General features: G+C 42.0%; 1 protein-coding gene and 1 pseudogene across 1 annotated transcript; one reads left to right on the forward strand and one right to left on the reverse strand.

Annotated features, from left to right (window-relative positions):
* The first annotated feature begins 459 nt into the window (after positions 1 to 459).
* On the forward strand, positions 460 to 7,485 carry LOC143336609 (dihydrolipoyllysine-residue succinyltransferase component of 2-oxoglutarate dehydrogenase complex, mitochondrial-like). Its single transcript, XM_076756872.1, has 15 exons — positions 460 to 590; positions 3,170 to 3,203; positions 3,455 to 3,497; positions 3,619 to 3,683; positions 3,772 to 3,846; positions 3,953 to 4,008; positions 4,112 to 4,220; positions 4,416 to 4,577; positions 4,714 to 4,787; positions 4,911 to 5,008; positions 5,217 to 5,347; positions 5,481 to 5,554; positions 5,657 to 5,740; positions 5,897 to 6,064; positions 6,309 to 7,485. The coding sequence occupies exons 1-15, from the start codon at positions 528 to 530 to the stop codon at positions 6,441 to 6,443; spliced, it is 1,371 nt and encodes a 456-aa protein (XP_076612987.1). The 5' UTR covers positions 460 to 527; the 3' UTR covers positions 6,444 to 7,485.
* Positions 7,486 to 11,025: 3,540 nt separating this feature from the next.
* On the reverse strand, positions 11,026 to 15,075 carry LOC143336666 (uncharacterized; annotated as a pseudogene).
* Between the last annotated feature and the right edge of the window lie 1,712 nt (positions 15,076 to 16,787).

The following is a 16,787-nucleotide window of genomic DNA, read 5'->3' on the forward strand; positions in this document are numbered from 1 at the left end:
CTGCAGGTCTGGAGCCGGCAGCAGAAGTGACTCACTTATTTGTACTGGCCCATCAGAGAGCCGCTCCACAAACCAGGAGGTGTGGTCTAATATCCGACTTACTCCATCCCCACCTGCATATAACAACAAAATAAATGTATTATTTGAACTACGAGAGGAATGAATGCCGAGTTCCCCCCTCCAATCATATGTGTTTTGTTCTGATTTTCCAGAAAAGTGTGGTTGTCCTGTTGTGAACTTAAAATGAATTGCTACCCAATGTAGGCAATGGTACAATCCTGTTATCTTCAAATTAATGTTTTTATGGTATCATCTGAAAAGTTTCCTTTTATTTCTATAAAAACATGACGTGTGTTCAGTATGATTTTTATCCAGACCCAGCTCCTGATGTACCCAGTACCCCGGTACCCCCCTCCCGACCCGCCGCAGTGGTTCCTTCCAGTGGGACCGCCCCGGCGCCTCGGAGCAGCGAGCTTCCGCACCGCTCCTTCGACTGCTGTCAAGCGATACACTCACAAGTTAGTGCCATGTTATCGCGCTCCAGATGTGTATACCGGACGTTTGGCCGTTCTCTGTCAGCGGTGAGCAAGGTAGGTTGGGAAAAACACCGGTGAACTGAGGCTGTGTATTAACTCTAAAGCAGTTTTGACTTATAAAAACAGTACCTTGCTAGCTGTTAGCTAGCAGTCAACAGACGTTAGCTTGTTCCGCAAGGCCTCGCGTGCCAAGGACAGACGGACCCTGACAGCTTCAGAAGCCGCGAGTGAGCTCAAGTTTGTCAAAGACCTGATAACAGTATCCCGGCAACTGTCTGACGATTGAACAGGGCTTTTATTCCAAGCTAAACGCCAGACTTAAAAGTTAGCTTTACTCAGCATTTCATAACATGACTAGCTAACAAGCTAAGGAACCATAATCTCTGTCCTCTTTGAGCTACATTATTGTCTACTCTTTAAAAGTTTTCTTAATAACTGGCATGACGGGAGCAGTCTTTACAGGCTAATGTTAAACATGTTATGATGTCGAGGGGTTTTAAGACACGTTGTAACTTAAATGTGTGCAGCTGACCTGACAGAAATAGCCTATGTTATGCTCGACATGTGTGTCTTCGGAGGGGATAACATGGTTTTGACCTCACAGGTCAAGCTGTCTTGTCAGTGCTTCGAACAGGCAATGAAGCTGAAACACGACGGTACTAACTTGAGCGCCTTGCTAGGTCTGACTTGTACTTCTCAAAACTTCATGGAAACTGCGGTACTCGTGTTGCTAAAGTGTTCATGTCTGTTTGAAGGTCTTGACATGTACTCAGTTGCCACTTTATTAGGTACACTTGGCTCAAAGCCATTAAGTCTGAAATAACAGCTCTGCAGTAAAGCCTTCCTTCATGAAGGGTCTGTGTTCAGTTTTTGTGAAGTGTAAGAGTGGTCTTGATCCAGCTTCGGTAATTTTAGAGGCTGCTGTTTGTGGTGCTGTTGAATTGCTTTGCATGTAGAGCGGCAAGGATTATTTGTCAACTGTTAAATTAATTGGCGACTGTTTTGATAATCAAGTAATTGGTTTGAGTAATTAAAAAAACGTATAATTCTTTACTCTGCTATGACAGTAAAGTGAATATTTTTGCGTTGTGGACAAAACAAGACATTTGAGGATGCTATCTTGGGCTTTAGGAAACACTAATCAACATTTTTCACCATTTTCCAACATATTATAGGAAAATAATCAACAATGAAAATAATCATTAGTTGCAGTTGCTGACTGTATATCTTGGGCTGCAATTAATGACTGTTTTTGTCAATTGTTTGGGTTTGAAAGAATCCATCTAGAGTTTTGAAAGTTATGAAATCCTTCAAGTGGATCATTTTGAAAAAGTATTTTTGTACTCTTGATCCTTCATATCACATGTCAACAATAGTTGTTCTTGTGAGAAAGAGGGAACTCGAGTGACTTGGTGGCTGCATGCTTTTATCTACTGCAGATGATTTGATCAATTTCTTGTAACTCCACCCTTCTCTGGCATCCCACATCATTAGTTTTAGCTTTGCATTATAACTGACTCCACCAAACAAACATCCATTTAAAAGCAGCCAGAACTAGACCAGCTTCTTGACCAGAGGCCCTGCCCTGAAAATACCCACATGAATGACTTCTAACATGCAGCAATGCAGCACGGTTAGCTTTACAGCAGCCTGTTTTTTGGTGCTTGACAGTCCAATAATGAAAGTTGAAGGCTTGTTTGAGTGTTATTTTCCATTGAACAGAAGCAAATAATCGTCTCATCAGGCATTTGTGAAAAGTAAAGCTTTTCAAAGTTGTTTATGTTGTGCAATCCCAAACATGATGATGGTGTCTCACCGGACACCTCATGCAGCCAGTGGCTCATAAGAAAGTTGGTTCATGGTTGTGTGAGTTATTGAGATGTACTTACTGAGATCAGTCATGTCCACAATTTGTTCTTTGATTCATCACATTCAACCAGGGTTTCTCCCGAGGAAAGAGTTCAGCCGTGGTGGAAAGCCACTCCTCTCATTTAGTTAGTCGGTGATGGCTTAAACAGTATAAGCAGCAAAAATAAATTAATTAGTCAATCAACAGAAAAAATATCTAGCTATTTTGATTATTGGTTATATGTTTTAGCCATTTTTAAACCAAAAAAGTCAAAAATTCTCTGGTGTCAGTTTTGCTTTTTCTCAGATTTTCTGTTTTTCTCTGTTTTGTATAATTGAACACTTAATATCTTTGGTTTTGGTCAAATAAAAAAAAAACATGTTGCTCTGGGAAATTGTGATTTTTCACTATTTTACTGGCCTTTTATACAACAAACGATTCGTCAAGAAACTGGTCTGCAGATTAATGGATAATAATTGCAGCTCTACTTAATTTATGTGGTCTAAGTGAAGGTGGTCTTTGTGTCAGGTGAGATGAACTTACATCGTTTTTAAAAAGTACAATTAATCTGCTCATTGTTGGTTTTTGTGTATGCACAATCAGAATTTACTGGTGAATTTGTTTAAGGGACTTAATTGATTAATCAATTAATCAGTTAATGAAAATCACACTCGTGATTTTTAAAGCTGCCAATATAAATAAGGGCTGTGAAAATCACAGGATACAACTAGATACATGTGAAAAGCTGATCGTTTTCTTTCTTTTTTACTTTTTATCTTTTCAGGCCAATAATGTTCTCGTCCAACAAAGTGTGTCAGGTAAGTGTGCTTCAAACTAAGTAGATTGAACCCAATAACTGTATTTGTGGACTTTATCAGTAATATGACGTGTAAGACTGCAGTTTATATTTGATTGCTCATGAATAAATAAGCTCCAGAGCAGAATCAGTCGTGCTTTTTGAACTGCAGCTTTCAGAGAACACTCATGTCTCATGTTCGAGCCTCGGGAGATGAAGTCATTACAGCTTTTGTTGATTTTCTTCTTTCCCTCTTCTCTTTTTCATCTTTAGGCCTCTCTGCCTGCAGCCGGCTAGTTTACAGGAATTCTCAGCCGTAAGTGCTTCCTCCCATTCTGTTGTTTGTCTTTGAATGCACTTCAGTAAACGCTTCGTGTGTTGAAACTCTTCAGACCAATCATGCATTGTCTAAAATGTTTTTTATTCTTTTCTTTTAGATGTGAATTTCCATCATCAGCCACTGTCTTCCACATCAGATACTTCAAGACTTCTGCTGTTCACAGTATGTATTGCAGCGGTTCTCAGCATTATGCACTGACATCAACTCTTCTCAGTGTTTAACTTACGGCAGCTGTTCTGTTTTTGTGCAGGGGATGAGGTCGTCACAGTCAAAACTCCTGCATTCGCAGAATCTGTTACAGAGGGGGATGTGAGGTGGGAGAAAGGTTGGTGTAATAGGTCAACCTGTCATCGGTAAAATATTGTCATAATTTCAAAGGTTTCAGTGTCCTGTATTGTATTACCGATGCTCTGTTACTGTTTATCTTTTAGCTGTGGGTGACTCAGTCACAGAAGATGAAGTGGTGTGTGAAATTGAGACTGACAAGGTACGAACAAGAATGACCATCAACCTAAAATATCTGTTTCACTTCAGCAGACAAGGAGGAAATTACTCTAAACTTGTGTGTTTCGTACTGTATTTTTGCATAGACCTCAGTACAGGTCCCCGCTCCAGCAGCTGGGGTCATTGAGGAGCTGCTGGTGCCTGATGGAGGGAAGGTAGAAGGAGGGACGCCCCTCTTCAAACTCCGGAAAGGAGGTGTGCTTAATTGAATCACTGAAAATAAACACATTTCTGAGTTCTGTATGCTGGTGTCGGTGATACTTACGTTTCAGCTCAGTAATACACAATATCAGTTTAGAATAATCTGCTTTAAATGGGAAACATTTAATGGTGATTTTGTGAATCATTCGACAAAACCACATTTGTCGTTTTTGACTTCTGTCTCCTCAGCTGCTGCTGCAGCCAAAGCTGCTCCCTCCCCAGCTGCTGAAGCAGAGGCTGCAGCCCCTCCACCACCACCACCACCACCTCCTCCTCCTCCTCCAGCTTCAACCCCCACTGCCATGCCTCCAGTGCCCCCAGTGCCAACACAGGCTGCCCAAGCCAAACCTGGTGTGTTTCCCTCTCTAGCATTTATATCTACATACTGCAGAAAGCATTTACTTATTATTTTTGAGCAGTATGTGTCTGAAAAGGCCACCAGCACTGGTTTTGGCTCCTGATGTCACATTCTGTCTTCTTCATCAAGTTTCGGCTGTAAAGCCCACTCCTGCAGCTCCAGCACCAGCTCCTCCAACAGCAGGAAGCAGAGGAGAAAACAGGGTAATAAACACATGCTAATGACACACCAGTTATGTTTCATTCATTGGTTTCACTGCTTTATTATATTCACGCTAAAACGTTAAAGGAGATGGTTCACAGATGGTTTGTTCTCCTTCTGTCCAGGTGAAGATGAACCGTATGAGGTTGAGGATTGCCCAGAGGCTAAAGGAGGCTCAGAACACCTGCGCCATGCTGACCACCTTCAACGAAGTGGACATGAGGTGAGCCACAGCAGCTCCAGAAAAGATTATTCCACCTCTCCTTGAAGTATTTACATTGATCTAGACGCTTCAGATTACAAGCCTCCATACAAAAGAACCTGATTCACATTTCATGCCAGACGTGAGTCATTTGCACGCCAATGTCACAATGTGATCAATGGATATATTTCACGGACAGATTGTCTAATGTGTTGACATTTTGCTTCAGCAACATTCAGGAGATGAGGACTCTCCATAAGGATGCTTTCTTAAAGAAGCACAACATCAAACTGGGTTTCATGTCTGCGTTTGTGAAGGCTGCAGCACACGCTCTGACTGACCAACCTGCTGTCAATGCCGGTACGGTCACACAGACGTACTTCCTCTGTTATAACTCTCTGTTATGTGGCAAGCACAGCCAAATATTCTACTTTGTGTGTTTGTTTTGTTTTCTTTTTCACAAACTTTCTTTCCAAAATGTTTTTAACTGCAGTTATTGATGATACAACCAAAGAGATTGTCTACAGAGATTACGTGGACATCAGTGTCGCTGTTGCAACTCCAAAGGTATGACTTTTGGTTCTGTAAAACTTTATATATATATATTTATATAGAAGAAAAAAGTGCTGGGTAACATTGAATTCAGCTGAATAACATGTATTTGTTCAGGGGCTTGTTGTTCCAGTGATCCGTAATGTTGAAACCATGAACTTCTCAGACATCGAGAAAGCCATTAACGCACTGGGAGAAAAGGTAAAAAGCTTTGTTCCACAGACATGCTAACATGTGAGATGATGTGAGAAACAGTCTGTCCTAGTCATGATAGACTGTAGTGCAACTTTGAGTAAAACCAGTGTCTGTTTACTTTGATCACCAAAAAGAGAAAATGCTTTGTGTTGTGCACCTCAGGCTCGTAACAATGAGCTCGCTGTTGAAGACATGGATGGAGGCACCTTCACCATCAGCAACGGTGGCGTCTTTGGCTCCATGTTTGGCACACCCATCATCAACCCTCCACAGTCGGCCATTCTGGGCATGCATGGCATCTTTGACCGACCCGTGGCCATCAGTGGCAAGGTAAGAGTTGTGTGCTACTTTCTGCTGTTATCTTTTTTTTTGGTTGTCCATTGATACAGACGGCAAAATTGTTTCTGCACTTCAAAAGAAAAAAATGAATCAAGCTGTAGTGAAGTTTCTCTCCTGGGTAGCAAAAATGCTATTGGTACAAAAGTCTCCGTCTAATGAGGATCTTCTAGTTTTCCAAACCTGATGCGCTCAAACGCGAGTGAACGAGTGATGGCACTGCTTTGTGCTTTGGCAGGTGGAGATCCGGCCCATGATGTACGTGGCGCTGACGTACGACCACCGACTCGTCGACGGCAGAGAAGCGGTCACTTTCTTACGCAAGATCAAAGCAGTGGTGGAAGATCCACGGGTGTTGCTTCTGGACATGTGATGTTTCTACCACCACACTACTCTCATTTAAAGAAAGCTCGACTGCATAAAATGAACTCCACCTCATGAAAAACACGCACAAGATGCACAAAATCGCCTACACAACCACTGTTGTTTCAACCGTTCAGCCAGACTGCAGCGGGACATCGAGGTTGTGTTCCCATATTGAGCTGAAATACATGGTATTATCTGTTGAGAGTAACTTTAGCAACTTTAGCTTTATCTGCAATCATAAGATTAAACTTAAAACGGGCCTTAGCTAAATCAAAGCTAAAAGATTGCCATCGTCTACCAGTAAGTAATTATTTTCCTACATTTGACTTAAGCAAAGTCTCATTTACATTATACGTCTTAAAAACTGGCACATACAGGCTTAAAATGTTGACGGTAACTCCCATATGGGTGTGTTATTATACCCGTATGCTCTCACATGAAGCAGCAGACGACACTCGCAGTGTCCTTGTCACCTGTGTGTAATCATGAAACAGAAAGGATTTTCCAGGCAGCAGTTGGCTTCACGTCTTTCTCCCCTGCTTGTTAGTTGATGCTCCTGAGCCACTTTTTCCACAGCGGGGCCAAGTGGAGCTCCCTCAGATGAGCTCAAGATGTTTTTACAGTCAACACAGGATTGAAAGAAGGGCTGGTGTGCTGCTAGCCGCTGTTGCCAGTAACAGATTGGAAAGCAGAATGAGCGACCTGTCTGTCGAGCACGTGATTTGGAGGTGATTCGGTTCACTTACATTCCTGCTTCACACACTCATCCACATCCTGTCTTTGTATTTGAATTTGTGTTCAGTGTGCCACGCTGCAGATTCATTGACCATCAAACTCTAAAGACATTGATCAAACCTATATAACAAACAGTATGTTGTTACTTTACGGGCTGTATGTTGGGAGTAATGTTAAAAACGCACAATTTGGCAGCAGGTTTTTATGTTGAGCTCCAATGTTGGATTTTGTTTGTACTATCCTATATATCAAATACTTGCATCTATTTAAAGAAACAGTTTTAAACATTAAACATCTCAAGAATTTTATGTACGAAACCTTGTTTTGCACATTTACTTTGCAAACGGTACACAATTACAGACCAGTCCTTAATCTGCAACACATTTGACAGTCACTTAATGTGCAAAAATGGGATAATTTTCTGGTTCCAGCCTCTCAAATATGAAGTTTTCCTGCTGAAGTAAGTATTGCATGACCATAAGTTTCATCTCTCGCTTTGAATTGTTCACATGAAACAAGACATTTGAAAGTTGCAGCTCAATGCGACGTGTTCACTGCAGCAGAGGAAGTGTTGACTGTACATTTCAGCTGAACTCTGATCCTCTAACAGCGGACTTTGCCTTTTTGCAAACGGCTCAGAAAATATGACGACGGCAAAATAAAAGCACGAGGCTGAGGCAGGGAACGTCTTCACGGTCGATCTTGGCTGAAGCATTTTATCTTGTGCCAAATCCTCTGCTGCAGTCGAATTCAGTGCCAAAGGCTGATCTTCAAAGCCTCATTAGCCAGCCCACCGCTCGCCTCTTGAGAAGCTCTAAATAATGGGATCATCTCTGACAAAGTCTTAAGGGTTGATCGGCCCTTTCTCCCACTTCACAAACACAGGCTCAAGTGTGTGCAGCTGTGTACGATACCCCTTCAGTATTTCTGTTTACTTTAATAATCACAGGGGACAATGGGTCCTAATGTACGTCTTTGTTTCTCTGCCAGCACCTACACAAATGTCTGAACAACACTGTTTGGAGGAAAAACACAGAATTCATTAGGAGAGCACAAAAAACCCAAACATTAGATTACCATGAGAATACTGGAGGTCCTAATGGGCCTGAATACAGCAAACAATGATACAAGGGTTCCTTTAATTTAATTATTTACTTTTATTACCGCTCAAGATTCCATTAGCGCTTTCGAGATCATGCTAATTGGCAGCGTGTGCCAGTGGGTGCATAGATATCTGAAGGGTTTGTTGGCAGGTTTTTGTCTCGTCTTCAAAATTTGGCCAAATCTGTGAATTTCCAATTGGACTGCTCAATAAGATGTGGGTTTTAAGTCTTTGTGTCCATTCAGATGAAAGATGGCCCATTAGAAATTGGCAGCTAGCTGTTTGTTTTCATTAAGCCACATCAGAGAGATAATTTACCTAAATTATTCTGTTATTTTTTCTGTCTTTTAAATAGCTAATTATATCAATGTCATGATATAAAGAACTGAATTCTGATCCAATTTGGAAAAAGTGTGGTTTGAGTTTAAGGTGGTACTCACGTTAACAACCAAAACTGTTTATTTGCATTTTTTAGGCCTACTTTCATTTTTATTTAGTACACCCTATGAAGTTTTTCCAGTATGAAAAGTACTCCTCTATACTTACACATCACTCATGAATACTGACAGGGAGACAGGAAACATTGTTTCCAGCCAACCCAATAGCTTTCCAACAACAAATGGACCAAGTCAAAGGCCTAACTGCATGTGTAAGATGTTGTTTTTGTAATAGAAATCTAAAAATAACTTTGAAGTATTGACACACTGGCAGAGAGCTGAATTTACATTTTTGATTTGCACACTTCTCCCACACCCAAATGACAAATGTTCTAATGATTAATCAGACTAATATCATGTGGACGTGATTACAAATCTATCACCTGTGTGAAGTTTCACAAATACTAGCAGAGTGTCAGTCCTTTGAAGCCACATGGCTGAAATGGAAATTGGATTCTTCCTATTAAATTCAGCCTTTCAGAGCGTGAATCAGAGCTGAGTGAACCTACACAATATCTTCTGATATCAATCGTAGTTGATAACCTGTCAAATGAAAGACCACAGAGTCGTTGGGTGTGAGCCCGTAAGTGGGCTTTAAGTTCTTCTTACAGTGTTGATTTCAATTTTATCAGCTTTCTTGCTGTTGAATTAGCTTGAGTCCAGTAACTCCAGCTCATTATACAATATCATATACAATATATCAAGATTGCACAATGAAGTTCAGCCAATGCACTGACTCACTGCACACACACACACACACACAGAAAATACATAAACATATATTCAAATATTTAAAGTGGAAAAGAATATAAACAGTAAAATAGGCAATAAAATAGAACACATTATATAAAAGTAGCACTAAAGGAAGAAACAAACGGAAAGTTATATATTTACAAGGTGTATACACACAGACTCAAAAAATATACAAAATGTGTAATATCATTGTGGAGTGTTTTAATTTGTCTTGCAAATAGACTTTGTAACAGTGAGAATGAGGGCAGTGCAAAAGGTTTAAGTATAGCAACGTGCACAACCACCGGAACAGAAAACAGATTAGAACCTGCTGTAAAGTGACTGACATTATATACCAACTATACTATAGTTAATTTGTTTTTGTTCGTGTTTTTAGTGTCTTCAGGTTGTTCACTTTTCTTGTTCAGTTGAAACTAATTAGTTCTGTTTAATTCCACATAGATGTTTAAAGACCATACAGAGTGTTTGAGTCCAGATTCTGTTTTTGCAGCAGAGGCCAGCAGGTCTTTTCATCATTGCAGATTTAGGGAAGAGGAGACAGGCTGCAAAATATCTTGGGACTTCTCTGGCAGCCAGTTGCCACCCCTTCAATACAAATTTTAATGATGAGGAGGGAAGCGAATGGCTTTGACCACAGCGCACCGCCTGGATGATGATGGTCCAGAGAGGAATGCGACAATCCAGAAGACAGAAGATGGAAGAGTTTGTGTATGGCAACTGTGACGGCTATTACAGCTCCTCAGAGAGTGACACTGCAGCTGATGTGGAAGTCAACCATGTTGAAGACTCAGTGTGGAGGATCCAGGAAGAGATGATGAAGGTGAACGACGCAGAGGGGAAAGTGATAACAAATAAATGGGGTGCTGGTTGAAAAGGGTTGTCCCGTCTCCTGATGACCCAGGATATAACGGTATCAGGTGATTGGTGAGACGGTGCGTCATGTCAGTGGTTGCCGCTGGAGCCACCTGACGGAAACAGACTGCACTGTTTGATATGACACCTTGAGACAATTCATCAGCACACCCTTAATAATCCTCCCCTGCAGGGCCTGAATAAGTAATGCTGCACATGCATATTCATGAGCGCGCTGTTTCCTTTACAGGCCGTTTCATTCAAAGCTAACCAATGTGGCCAAACAACTAGCTTGCATCTGGCCCTATTCTTTCCCTGCTCTCGGGCCTTTGATATGGATGCCAGCTCTCTTTTTCTTCCTCCTCTTGTTCTGTGGTCATACCAGAAGATTATTTTTGGATGGAGAGAATGAGGCGGAGGACCCTGTGGCCCAGCGGCGGACACAGCTGGCAGCGCTCAGGTGGGTGCAGCTGGTTGGTGTCAGAGGTTCAAGTATTCACACTGGACTGAATTGGGCTGAGTGAAGAACTAGAGTGGGAGGAGAGGGGAGGGGGAGTCGCTGGGGTCACAGGAAGCTGCTATAATGGTGCACAATACCGCTGGGTTTGTGATGTCAGCTCCTCCTTGTAAGTATCTATATTTTGCGAAATGCTTGCATATAAAGAACTAAATCAAATAGACTGAACTTTTATTTAAACACGTCTTCTCTGTTATCCCTGATCCTCCTCGTAGTGGTGGTGTCTCTGTGTCTACGACAGCTCAGCAAACTGACTGCAACAAAGAGACGCATTCAGGTCTGACATTCAACACAACTTTCTCAAACTGTTCACAGCTGTTTGGGCCAATCAGGTCATTAATCCAGAAGAAACAACCATCTGCACGCACTGAAAACTGTGGGTTGTGTTTGAAAGCTCTAGGACCTCAAGTTAAGATTATTTTGTCAAAATACTATTTTCCAATTTCAAGAAATAAAACTTTTTCCTGCAGGTTTTGGTATAATTATGGTAAAGAGCCAATATGCTACTTCCACACATGCTACTAAGATATGCTGATATAATGGTGAACATGTGTACTTCAATATAAAGTGTGACCAACGTTATTTTATGAATGTACTGATGTTTGTGTTTCTTCTTGACATTATAAATATCATCCTCCACACACCAGCTCACAGTCTAACCTGTAGATTATGCTGGCTGTGCAGTTCTTGTCAAACTTCTTGACCAACCACTCAAGCTGCTGCTGATCCAGAGGTACGTTAGCCGCCTGCACGCACGACAACGTGATTCACTCCAATGCAGTAGAGAATATCTTAATACTTCGGCCCAGTTATGTACGTTTTTGACAGATTGTAGTAGCCCGACCTTAACAGCCTTCCTGAAGGCAGAGGTGGTCACCTTCATGGTTCCTTCTTCATCCAAAGCCTGGAAGAAGCCCATGATGCTCTGGTTTCCCTCTTTAAGGAATTTCTATGGCAGAATCCAGATCATGTTTCAGATTTTAAGTGTATACATACAAAGATGTGACCTCTTTAGGATACTCTGACATATTTTTATAACTTTCACATTTTGTCACTTATCCCAGCCATTAACCTACTGCATCTCTCAGCAGACTGACCACTACCTGGAAGATCTGGAGGGCAGAAACGTTCCTGGTGACGGAGCTCATGGCGCTGTAGCGAACATCCAGAGCAGGATGCCTCTGACGGGCTTCACCCAGCAGCTCCACAAAGGCCTCGGACACAAACACCGTCTGCTCTCATACACACAGGCAGGTTCATAGCATACAGCTGGTACTGCAGGCAGATGTGAGCATTACATCTATACAGACGAGCCTCATATTCACACTTAAGCTCCCATGCAGAGGTGAAAATAGTTTCTGCTGCACTTACAGAAATATCGATCTCCTCCACTGCTGATTTCATGTTGTTCTGAACTGTTCCGAGCAGCGTCAGAGCGCCGACGTTTGTCAGGGTGTTGTGAGCCAGCTGCACGAAATACACACACACCATCACAATCTTACACTTAACATAAATTCATCTTCAGTTTCTTACAGTTAGAAAGGCAGCATAAAATAAAATCCCTTCTTCATTATTCACCCTTTCACCTGCTCACCTTGAGGACCCGGAGGGTGGTGTTGGCGGCCAGGCCCCGGCAGAGCAGCGTCACAGCCTCGTCGTCTACGTGGTTACAGCTGAGGTCGAGCAGCTTGAGCGTGCTGTTTTGTTTCAGCGCCTGACCCAGTGAGTCTGCCCCAACGGGGCCCATCCCGTTCCACGAGAGCCAGAGCTGCTTCAGAGTGGTGTTCACCTGAGGAAAAGAAAAGCGTGAGTGACAGGCAGCTACGACAGGAAGCAGACTGTTGAATAGACACTGAAGGCTGTGTTGTGTGAGTCACCTGCAGCCCAGCACTCAGAGCCGCCACACCACGCATACAGAGGTGATTCCAGCTCAGGTTTAGGACTTCAATGCCGACATTTCTGGCTGTGAGAAGGGGGAAAGTTTGAAAGGTCACAATTTGTTTGAAGCTGGAACCCACAAATTACACATGAAGTCGTGTAAAGTCAAACTGGAATAAGAATTCATTTTCTAGCATGCTAGCTTCCACTTTCCAGGTGAAATACAAACTACAATGTCAAGTTATTCACTCAGTCATTAGGGCAGCTGTGGCTCAGATCAGTCGTCCACTTATCAGAAGGTCGTCGCTTCCTCTGCAGTCTACATGCTGAATTATCTTTGGGCAAGATGGTGAACCCCAAAATGCTCCTGATGCTGTGCCACCGGTGTGTGTGTGTGTGTGTGAATGGTTATTGCGTGTAATGAGCAGGTGGCACCTTGCCACCAGTGTATTAATGTGTGTGTGAATGGGTGAATGCTGGCTCGTGTTGTGAAGTGCTTCGAGCGGTCGGTAAGACTAGAAAAGCGCTTTATAAATACGTCTCATTTCCCATTTATTCATGCAAACTGTCATGTGGAATAACACACCACACTTCTTCTGCAGAAAACTAGAATATACCGGTTTTTGTCATGAGTATAGGACACGACGAGTGAGTGCTGGTCAGCTGGTCGCACCTAGTCCTCATACAAATTACATGATGAGAGCTGTTCTGTGTAGAGGCTCTTCAGCCTGGAGCGTGCTTCCAAACATCAAACACGTCAAAAAAAAAAAGATTCTCCTTCAAGAAGTCACTTCAGCATAAACTCTGTCATCGGTCATAGACGTTACTGGTTTTACAGCGATTTTGGTACCTTTCTCTTTTTTTTTTATATTGTTTTGTTTTGTTATGGGCTACTGTTGCCGGGTTATTTCATTTGTTTTCTGATCTTTATGCTTGGCTTTTACTGTTTTTACTTTTAGTTAAATTATTTGGTTATAAATTTGAAGGATTTCCTCCTAAAACAGTCAGAAATAAACCGCCGTACCTAACATCTGACCCAGGTGTTCTCCTCCTGTGTCATACAGCCTGTTGTGACTGAGGTCCAGCTCTGTGAGCACATAGTCACCCTGAGAAGAAAGAAAAAGTTGAGCCAACGCTTCGTTGCAAATTTAGATGCAACAGTGTCTGTTTAGGAGCTCGAATGCTCTTTTGCCACAATGGATTCAACATTCAATACTTTGTGCTCACCTTTAAAGCATCGGCAATGTTTTTAGCAGCAGAATCATCGAATTCATTTCCTGCAGGAAGGGAGGGAAATTCATTTAACTATTCATCCTCTTAATTTCAGCTGTATTACAGTGATGCACAGAGGTGCATTAAAAACATCTGGAACAGGTGAAAGATGTAGTTGATCACCAGAGAGTTTGATGGATTTGATGTTGCAGTTTTCTAACAGCATTTTGGAGATGATGACTGCTCCTTCTCCGTGCAGCTGGTTGTTGGAAAGATTCTGAAATGAAGAAATTCAGTCGTTACTGAGATGAAAAGGCATCAGTGTATTGTGAACAGTATATTGTTTTTGGAGTTCAGAGCAGCTGAGAACCACGGTGTGCCAATGCAAATACCAGGCAGGGGTTTCACAACTGAACATTTCAGAATAGTTACTAGACTCTGTATGCTGCTGTTTGCTTGAAGCATCTCCATCAGGTAGCGCGCCCCTTCAGCCCGAAGCGCGTTGTCCTCCAGCTCGAGGTTGGTTACAACACTGTCATTCTGAAAACAATTACTTGAATGAATGACAGGAAATCCTCATTTGAGAACTAAATGTCAGGCCATCCGGAAGCTTATTTATTGAAAAAAGTGCTTGTTATGGAATATTTTCATTGAACTACTTTTTCATGAATATGTTATTGAAGGGACTGAAGACCCCTACTTGCAGAGCCATGGCCAGAGCTTTGGCCCCCAGAGGTCCCACTCCATAGTGGTTCAGGTTGAGACTGGCTTCACTCAAGTTGCGAAGGGAGGAGAAAATGGGAGCGGCCCCTGTCTGCTGACAGGCCTGCAGGTACCGCTCTGCAAGGGACGGACGCTGTCTCTGTTTGGTGGCATCTGAAATGAAGTGGGACGAACCAGAGGAGAAGGAGGAAGAGGTGAGGGGAGCGAAGACTGTGAATTCATTGTTACTGAACTGTTTTAGTAGCTGTAACCTACCGCCTGTTTCCAGATCAGTGTCCCACTCATCATCACCTCCGTCAACCTCTTTGCCTTGAGTTGACCGGCCCTTCATCTGATCCAGGTTTCCTGTGGGCAGGACTGACTGATCGGACGGCTGCTCTTCCTCACTGAGCTGGAGAACGACCCTGTTCTGCTCACACTGATCCATCATGCCTCACTGGACCTGCGCTACACCTGCACCAACGCCACAGGAGCAGACAGGTGAGTTCAGCTGTCACTCAGAGTTTTCTGTAGCAGTAATCATGCGCTGACATGGAATGGAAACTCCAGTGGTGGAAAGTAACAAAGAACATTTATTCAGATTGATTGACATAAAATATAATCAAGAAATACATTATAGTGTAATACTAAAAAAGATAAAACTCTATTGATAGAGAAGATAAAGTAGCTAAAATGAGCCCAACCTTTACCAGTTTCTGCATTACAGTGATGTACACAGCAATACATCAAAAATTATAATGCAATAATAGAAGTTTTGCATGAGTACTTTTACTTTTGGTACTTTAGGAGTATTTGATGGCGATACTTTTGTACTTTTACTTAGCTTAGCAAAAAGTTTAATGTTTGATTTGTACTTCTAAGAGAGCTTGACAGTTAGCCATGTTAGCTCAATTCATACCCAGTTGAAAGGTTCAGCTAGCTAGTTAACAGTAGAAGCTAACAGCTAATTAAGGAGTTTGTTGAAGCCCCAGTGAAGGCACAGTTAGCATTAAGGCTAATTCGTTAGCATTGTTTTATTTATTTATGTCATGAAGCGACGGTTAGAGCAGAGCAACGTCTGTCAGGATGAAACCTTTGAACTGGAGCAAGATAAAACTAATTTGGATCAACATTTAAAACTCATTTTGCTGTTTATCGTGGCATGTAAAACGTCGTTTACTTTTCTGAATAGAGAAAACTGAAACCTAACCTACCTGAGCAACTTGTGTCACTATCTGAAGTGTAACGTTAAAAAAAAAAAAAAAAAAAAAAAAAACGTGCTTAAGAGGTTTTAACTGCAGGGAGGAAACTCCGGTTGATGGAGGTCGAAAACAATAATTATGAGAAGAGAAAATAAAACGAAATATATCGAGATATTATGAATTATTGATTTGTTTTACCCTAGCTGAACACACATCGCTCAATACTTAATTACAACATCAGCCTATCAAGGCGAACCGATTTATTGGGTCTGCCGCAAGTCTTGCAGTTCATTAAACGGTCCGCTAGATGGAGCTGTTGACCGCAGTCTGAGTCTGAACCCACCGTTCAACGGTAGATTCGATTCAATATGACTGTATGCCATCAGGTGGATTTTTGAATGTAGTAAGCTCAACTTGATTCAATGACCTTTACCTGCTGTCCAAAGTAAAATATCACTTTGACTGGCCTTGTAATTACATTACAATAAGAACTATAAGAAACAATGCTGCAAAGTGTTCAAGTACCCATTAAGAAACACAAGGGGGTTTAAGAAAGCCAAATAATAATTCAATTATTACAACATTTACTGACTGGGGAAGTACTTAAATGTCAGGATAATTTCTACAATTTTGCAACCAGTGAAGGGCAACAGGAACTGGAGTATTAAGTTGTCAAGCAGATGGGGGATGTTTCTCCAGCTGAGCCCTGGACAAAGGGAGCTGCAGTAATCAAGCATGAATGACCTTTTCTGAGGCTGGCAAATGAGAGGCCTGATTTAGGCAATGTGCGAGAGCATGTGCCAAAGAGGTCGCCAAAACATGATTGCACAACTTCCATCACCTCACAGTTCTAGTGCCATAACGGGGAGGAACAGACACAAGGACTGAGAGTCATTTCACTGACGAAAACGTGAGGAATGTCTGATGGAGAGCGACAAAAGAACAAGTCGTGCTCTTTCTT

The sequence above is a fragment of the Chaetodon auriga genome, chromosome 18 (assembly GCF_051107435.1).
Source record: "Chaetodon auriga isolate fChaAug3 chromosome 18, fChaAug3.hap1, whole genome shotgun sequence".
In the NCBI taxonomy this organism is placed as follows: Eukaryota; Metazoa; Chordata; class Actinopteri; order Chaetodontiformes; family Chaetodontidae; genus Chaetodon; species Chaetodon auriga.

Excerpts from the sequence above, each read along its gene's own strand:
- LOC143336609 (XM_076756872.1), top strand. The coding sequence starts at position 528 with ATGTTATCGCGCTCCAGATGTGTATACCGGACGTTTGGCCGTTCTCTG. Across the intron at positions 3,684-3,771 it reads CAAGACTTCTGCTGTTCACA|GGGATGAGGTCGTCACAGTC; the intron begins GTATGTATTGCA and ends GTTTTTGTGCAG. Across the intron at positions 5,348-5,480 it reads CCAACCTGCTGTCAATGCCG|TTATTGATGATACAACCAAA; the intron begins GTACGGTCACAC and ends TTTTAACTGCAG.